The sequence below is a fragment of the Oxyura jamaicensis genome, chromosome 14, assembly GCF_011077185.1.
Source record: "Oxyura jamaicensis isolate SHBP4307 breed ruddy duck chromosome 14, BPBGC_Ojam_1.0, whole genome shotgun sequence".
NCBI classification, from domain to species: domain Eukaryota; kingdom Metazoa; phylum Chordata; class Aves; order Anseriformes; family Anatidae; genus Oxyura; species Oxyura jamaicensis.
In genome coordinates this window covers 3,851,140-3,858,846 of record NC_048906.1, presented here as the reverse complement: position 1 = coordinate 3,858,846, position 7,707 = coordinate 3,851,140, and the positions used below count along the sequence as shown (strand labels likewise).

The 7,707-nt window shown below is 55.2% G+C and overlaps 1 protein-coding gene across 5 annotated transcripts in view; it reads right to left on the bottom strand.

Moving 5' to 3' along the window:
• TNRC18 (trinucleotide repeat containing 18) overlaps window positions 1-7,249 on the bottom strand; it is a 51,714-nt gene extending 44,465 nt beyond the window's left edge. For 4 of the 5 annotated variants that reach the window (XM_035339266.1, XM_035339268.1, XM_035339269.1 and 1 more), the window contains exon 1: window positions 6,962-7,249. In XM_035339266.1, coding sequence (XP_035195157.1) covers window positions 6,962-7,163 — 202 coding nt within the window. In that variant the 5' untranslated portion in view covers window positions 7,164-7,249. Of the gene's footprint in view, window positions 1-1,120; window positions 1,208-6,961 lie in introns of those variants that run through there. The other variant, XM_035339270.1, reaches the window with a different exon arrangement.
• Between the last annotated feature and the right edge of the window lie 458 nt (window positions 7,250-7,707).

Genomic DNA, 7,707 nt, shown 5'->3' with positions numbered 1-7,707 from the left:
AAATTCACAATGAGATAAAATTCACAATGAGATAAAATTCACAATGAGATAAAATTCACAATGGCTCAGACTGGGAAGAAGCGGAGGCAAAGGAGGGCGGGAGGGGAAAGTCTGAAACGTTTGTGCCAAAACGAATGTCATCGCTGGAGCCGAGGGAAGGAAGGTCCGTCCGCAAAATAGTTACAGAGAGGGCTCATCTGATGAAAGTAGGAATTTCCGATCCCACACAAGCCCTGAACATACATGAAAAGCAGCCGAAGAATTGCCGCTTTGTGTCACTAATCTCATTACGCAGACAGCCCCGCTGTAGCGCTGGGATTGCAAAGGGAAACCCTGGCGCGCGGCGCACAAAGGGAGTGGAGCGCGATGTGCGCACCCGGCCGAGCACAACGAGGGGGGAAAGGTGCTCGGGGGATTCGCCACGGCTGGGAGCCCCGGGATGGAGCCTGCCCGGAGCCTTCCCTGAAAAAAAACCTCCTCCTCGCCCCTGGGATCGGGGCACAAAAGGGGCAGGAGGCCACGGGAGCCGCGGGGACTGCGCGGGGTAACGCGGGCACTGCTCCACTCGCACCCGGCCAACGGACCGCAAGCAGCAAGGGCGAGAGCTGAATCCCTCCGAACCCCTTCCTCCCCAGCACGGCAGCCCTTTAAATTATTTTATTAAAAGCAATTAAACCAAATGTATTAAAAGCGTATTCAAGCCACAGGGAATTGTGCTGAAAATGAATGGCGCGCTGGAACGGAGCGGGGGCAGAAAGGAAGGCGCAGGCAATATATCTAACCGCGAAACACAAGAGCGGATCTCTGCTCTCGGTAACGTGGCAGGGGAAGATGGATGGTGGCAGGAGCAAGAGCCACCTTTTCAGAAGTTGCCGGGGATACAGATCTCAAGAGAAGGGCCGGGGAGCCTTCAAATCTCCCCCCGTTATTCCCCCACAAAAGCACGTTATCTCTCCCGGCCATACCGCGTCGCTCCTCGCAGCTCCCACCCCGCCACGCTCAGCCTGCCTGCATCCAGCTCCCACAAAATGGCTCTTTGGCCACGGCTGCGCTGGCAACGCCGTTTATTCCCAAGGTCACTTCCATCTTTTGCTGATATTTCAAGTCTTCCCGGATTTAAACCGCCGCCAGCCTCCGCTGCACCAAGCCGGCGCTGCCGAGCCCTCCCTCGCCTCTCCTCCTTTCTGCCCATCGCCCCCCGATGCAGGCAGCAGACACCCAGCTCTAAACCTTTCGCTTCCCAGCGCCGTCAGCTACAGCAGACGGAGAGGAGGAGGCCGGCAGCCATCCCCTCGGCTTCTAGAGGCCGGGGGGAAGAAAGAGATAAGTGGAGCGAGCAAACAGTGGGGAGACACCGCGGGCTGCCCGGGCCCGCAGGCACCCAGCTGCACCATCCCACTGCTTGTGGCGAGACCTTTTTTGAGGGTGAAAGCACCCAAATGCAAACCCAGCACCCCCTCCTCACCCCACCCACGTTTTTGGGTCTGTTTAGTTGGTTTAGGGGCAGAACAAAGCAGACCCTTGTCTCCGGCACCATCAGCGGGCGATGCCAGATTGTGCTACTGAGCTCCACGCTTGTACCCACTGGGCCGGCCCCACATCCCTGCACCAGCACCCACCCCAAGCTTCAACCCAGCGGGTTCTGGGGTGCACGGAGCCCTGCTGCCGCTCGCTGACCCCATGCTCGATCCACCAGGACCCTGCCACAACGAGCTCACCTGCCAGGCTCCCGCCAGGTTAATGCCCGGTAACGGCACTCAGTCCCCTACTTGCCAAATGATGGCGAAACGGCAAGGTTGGGGTTATTTGCTATATAATTAGACACTAATTTCAGCTTCACCCTGGGTTCTCCAAGGAAGGAGATGTGAAATTGCCCTTACGAAAGCCCTGCTCTGCTAACCCTGTCTGCAGCAAGATCAATTCCCGGCAATTCCCCGTTCTCCCAACAGCTGCTGGGAAAGCGCCAGACCTGCTCCCAGCGCGGGCAGCACCGGGCACCTTCCCCCCATGTCCCAGGATAGGATTTCCAGCACCGGCATCCTCTCCGGGTCAGCTTTTCCCCAGCACATCACCAGTCAGGGCTGGTGGCTTTGGGGTAGCCCTACTAAGGCGCTCTGATGCTGGGGGATGCAGCGAGCCCTGCGGATGGAGCATGTCTCCGTAGTGCTGCCGTTCAGCCCGGGAAGGGGTCAGAAAGCCCTGCACACCCTCCTCTCTCTTCACCACCACAGCCCAAGCACGTCCCTGCTTGGGGCACTGGGGATGGGAACTTGTTAGGGCCTGGGGACAGAGGTGCCACCCCACAACCCACCCAGCCACCGGGACAAGGGGGCTGCCAGCACCAGGACGTGCTCCCCGCAGCACAAGGCCACCCCTGTCCTCATGGCTCGTTTTGGGACACCCCCAAAACCACAGAACTCCCCCCCTCCCACTGCAAGAAAGCCCAGGGAGCAACAGGGGCATCATCTAATGGCCGAGCATCTCCTCTGTCCCCCGGGACACCGTGTGTAAAGGGACAGCTCGAAAGCCCCAGCCCCACACACCCACTCTCACTGCCCTGATGGATGATGTACGGGCGAGCATCCGATTTCACCAGGGCTCTATGTGACAGGGGGGGGACACACAGCCACCTCCCCATCCCTTCCTCACCCCTGGCGGCATTACAGGGCCGTACCCCCCCGAGCCCCCCGCACACCACCCCCTGGGCGGGCAGGGAGGGGGCATGGCCATTTCAAGGGCCATTACACACGGCGTTATTTCCCTCGCAGCATTCCCCAGCTCCCCAGAAAAAGAAAAAAGAAAAAAACACACACAAAAAAAGAAGAGGGCCGTGCTGCAGCACACCCCGAGAGCCCGCAGAAACGTGCGGTCTCAGCAGAAGCCCCGCGCCGCCGCGAGCAGGGTGCCTGCAGGGGGATTTTGCTGGCACAGCAAAGTGACCCCGGGGGCTGGATATTTCCTCCCCTACGCTGCTGCGCTGGAAAACTTCTCCCCGAGCTGGACCCGAGGAGCAGGGGGGTGGTTTCTGACCCCGATAATCCCCACGTTTCGGTGCACATGCTGATGGGGAGGCAGGGAAACAAGCTAAGACAGATTGCTCCCCTCTGCCTGGCTGCTTTGCTTTTAGGGGCTGCTCTCGAGCTGGATTTAAGGCAAATTCGGCTCCGCTCGTCCCTTTTTCTGGGCTCTGGGAAGCGTTTCTCAAGCACGATTTAGGGGAAGAGACTGTGGGAGCCAAAGGCAGACTGTGGGGCAGCCCCCGCACGCACCCCAGACACCCACCCAAGAAAGGATACCTCAGTACGTGGGGAAAAGCAGATTTTATTATTATTCTTATTAAACTCGCAGCATCTGCCTGCCAGCATGGCCACAGCCCCTCGCGAGCCTCCACCTCCCCCAAGCCCCAAGGCTGCCAAGAACAACACGCCGGCGCCAGATCAGGCCGAGACCAGGCCGCTCGCTCCACTTGTACCCGAGAAAGGTGGCGTGGGGAAGAAAGCGAGGCAGAAACCCCTCCTATTTCCCACCCCGGGGGCTCCAAAGAGCGAGCGGAGCCTTAATGGACTCCGCCACCCGACTTCATCCACCGCGGCCTCCCTCCTCACGCAGCCTCCCTCCTCCAGGCCGCGGCCGAAATGCCACCGCCAGCCGCCACCTTCCTCCCCGGGGAAGGATCCCCGAGCTGCCCGGCCCCACCACCGCACACCCCAAACCCAGGGCAGCCCCGGCGTGCCCCCAGCAAAGGGCTCCACGGCTGAGGACCCGCAGGAGATCCCCAGAGAAAGGGGCCAGGAGGCTCGGCCGTGCCTTCGGCTCTGGGGCAGAGCCCGGCCCACGCTGAGGAAAATAAAGACGGCGGTGCCGGTGAGAGCTGGATCCTCAAATATGGCCAATCGTGCTATTTTTACCGGGGCGTATTTATTTTGGGAGGACGCTGGGACGGATTCAACAGCCTCTTTCTTCAGCCCGGCGGTATGCAGAGGTTGGGTTGAGCTGGCTCTATTTAAAGGCTTCGCCTCCTGCCCACTTTTCTTAACCCCTTGCACAAGCCGCTGCTGTCCGCCCCTCCGAAAAAACACCGCCACAAAAAAAGAGACAATAACAAAAAAATACATTTAAAAAAAAAAAAAAGCCACACCGCCGTCAACACTGCAAACACAGCCCTACAAAAGGCCTCTCCATAGCAGGAAGCAATCATCGTTTCAAACGGTATCGTTAAAGCCATAAAAAAAATAATGAAAAAAAAAAATCCCTGCCTACCAACTGTCGCGGCACAACGGGAGTTTCACTGGGGACCGACCACGCACGTCTTTTTCCAACAATTTCCCCCGATCACAAATCGCCGAGCCCGAGCAGACCTCGATGCTAAGCATTCCCCCCGGGGAGCGCATACAGCGGAGGGAGGGGGATTTTTGGAAGGCTTTGGAGCCGGGGAAGGAAATTTTTAAAGATTTTAAAAATACAGCAATGAATTTAAAAAAAAAAAAAAAAAATGGATCACCAGACGCATTCCCCTGGCGAGGGGCCGCGGGGTGAGCCGACCAGCGTGCATTGCCCGCGGGGCCAGCCCAAGCACGGGTGCTGGGACTCGCCTCCTGCCTCCCCGCCGGGGCGGCGAGGCTGCAGGGAAGCGCCTGAAAAGGAAACTTTGGAGGAGAAGGAAAAAAAAAAAAAAAAAAAAAAAACACAGAGAGAAAAAGAGCCCCCCAATTAAAACTTAAAAAAAAAAAAGCACTAGGGTTTGGCTTGAGATTGTCCAGATGAATTTTTTTTCTGCAGAGATTGTGTTCTGCTTTAAGCAGCGGGTGGGGGAGGAAAAAGGAAAAAAAATGGAGGACAAAAAATAAAAGGGTGTAAAAAAAAAATAAAGACAAAAGGGAAGAAGGAAAAGGTGTTTGCCCATGTGCTTGGCTTCATAGCTCTTTGGTTTTACACCTCTTCTCTTCGCACCTGGGAAATTGGCACTGCCACCTAGTCTAAAACTAATAAATCTTTTCTCTCGATTCGGGCTGCTTCCTTCTCTGCAGATGTTGGCAATCAGGTTTGCAAATTTCAAAGCCATTCATTCCGGGCGGCTGGGAGAAAAGCAGGTTTATTATTGCAAAACCTGTCACCCTCCCAACGCCTAAAGTAAACTCCGAGTCACCTCTCCACACCCAGGGGAAAGAACGGAGGGGAAAGAAAAAAAAAAAAGAAAAAAGAAAAAATCAGCCAGCGAGGAAAGTTAACCAGGCAGAAATCTCCCGCGTCCTCCCGGCAAGGGAACGGGGCCACAGCCCCCAGAGCCCGCGGCCGGCCGAACGCCGCGCTCCTCCCCAGCCCTGCCGGCCGCTCGGAAAGGGAATGAAAAGAAAACCCCTCCGAAATACCAGCCGTGGAACCAAATAAATAAAAAGCTGAGCAAGGCAAAAAAATAAAGTGCGTATTTTGTAAAAACAACTGAGCTTTGTATTTTTTTTAAAAGGGGCAACGGAGAGGGTGGTTGATTGCCCAAGGTTGGAATGCGCCGAGAAAAAAAATATATATAAAATGGGGAAGGAATGGCCTAAGCATAGAAATTTCTGTCTGCAGGTTTAAAAAACAATAATTACCAAGGGAAAGAAAACACAGAAGCCACCCACTCCCAGCAGAGCTGCCGCGGAGCTGGCACGAACCACGGCAGTTCAGGCGAATGCGCTCCAGCATGGAATCACGCCAGTGAAATCCCAAAAATCTTCCCGTTTCACCTCTTTTTCCCATCCCAGGGTGGCTTTTTGTCCCATCACAAAGAAGCCGAGCCCCTTCCCAAGCCCAAGACAAGGTGCCTTCCTCCCAGCTTTCCCCAAACTCCATTTATTCCCCCTCTCCTGGAGGACCGAGGCGGGCTGCAAATGTGCCGAGCGGCGGGGATTTTCCATGGAGCACGAAAAATCTGCGATAGCTGCACGCAAGTAACCGGGAGCATTTTTTCCCCCTATTCCCTTTTTTTTTTCCTTTTTTTTTTTTTTTTTTTTACCCCCAATCTGTACAAGGCGAAGCAGAGCAAATCCTCAGGAAAATAAAAACAAAAAAAATCTGAACTATGCAGCAAACCCTTGGGAAAAAAAATCCCCAAACCCAAGCGGCACAGCAAACCTTTGGAAAAAAGAAAATGAAACCCAAACCATGCAGCAAATCCTTGGAAAAAAAGGACCAAAAACCCAAACCACACAGCAAAACCTCGGGAAAAAAACCCAAAGCCTATACGGCACAGTAAATCCTTTGAAAAAAGAACCCAAAACCCAAACCACGCAGCAAACCTTTGAAAAAAGAATCCAAACCCGTACCGCGCAGCAAATCCTTGGGGAAAAAATAAATAAATAAAACCCAAATCACGCAACAAATCCTTGGGAAAAAGGAACCCAAAACCCGTACCGCACAACAATTCCTCGGGAAAAAAAAAAAGAAATCTGAAACCCAAAGCACGCAGCAAACCCTTGGAAAAAGGATCCAAACCCACACCGCGCAGCAAATCCTTGGGAGAAAGAGCCCAAACCCAAGGCACGCAACAAATCCTTGGGAAAAAAAATAAAACTAAAACCCAAAGCATGCAGCAAATCTTTGGGAAAAAAGCCCAAAGCCCACACCGCGCAGCAAATCCTTGGGAAAAAAAAAAAAAAAAAAAGCCCAACGCAGGCAGCAAACCTTCAGGATAAAAGCCCAAAACCCATATTGAGCAGTAAATACTTGGGAAAAAAAGACCTAAAACCCAAAGCATAGAGAAAAATTAAGGAAAAAAAAATAAAATGGGGAAATCTTTGGGAAAACAACCCAAACCCGTACCGCGCAGCAAATTTTGGGGAAAAAAAAAGAAAAACCCAAAGCGCGCAGCAAACCTTTGGGATAAAAACCCCAAACCCCACAACCAAGCGGCTGCGGGGCCGGCTGTAGGGTGGGCAGAGGAGGGCAGGGGATAGGGTTAGGGGGTTCCGCGGAGCCTTACCGGGGTGGGAGTGGATGCTGATGCCCGAGGCGAGGAACTTGCCGGGCTGGAGGGCTGCGGGGAGCCCCGCGGCCATGGGGCCGGCGGCGGGGGGCAGGCGGCCGGCGGCGGCCAGGCGGTGGCTCTCCATGGCCAGCCCGGAGAGCAGCGGGGGGGGGCCGTGCACCGAGCGGGGGGGCCCGAAATCTCGGCCATCCATCATCCGCTCGCCGCCTTCCACCAGTCGCCCGGATCGCCACCGCCTTCCCCCCCCCACCCTCCCACCCGCCCCCCCCCTTTTTTTTTTTTTTGCCTTCTTCTTCCTCTTCTTCTTCTTCTTCCTCTCCCTCCCCCCCCAAAATAAAAAAAATCAAAATCAGCGGGTTTTCAGAAAAAAAATGTCCGGGAGTCCCATGGTGGGGGGTGCGGAGCCAGCCCCGGTGCGGCGGTGTCGGTGGTGCCTGCGGAGAGACGGAGAAAAAAAAAATATGGGGGGGGGGACACGGGGTGAGGGGGGGTCCCCACAGAGCACACCCCCGGGGGATGGAGGGGGGGCACCCCCGGACCCACCCGCGGCTTCCCCGCCAAGGGGAGAATTTAAAAAAAGACTTAAAGTCGGGGAATTTTAGGAGAGGGGGAGATAAGGGAAAGGAAAAATTAATTAATGGCTCGGAGGGGGTAAAATAATATTTAATGGCTCGGGGGGGCAATGAGGATCCCCCTCAAAAACCACTCCCCAACGCCAAAAGCGCCCCAAAACCCGGCTC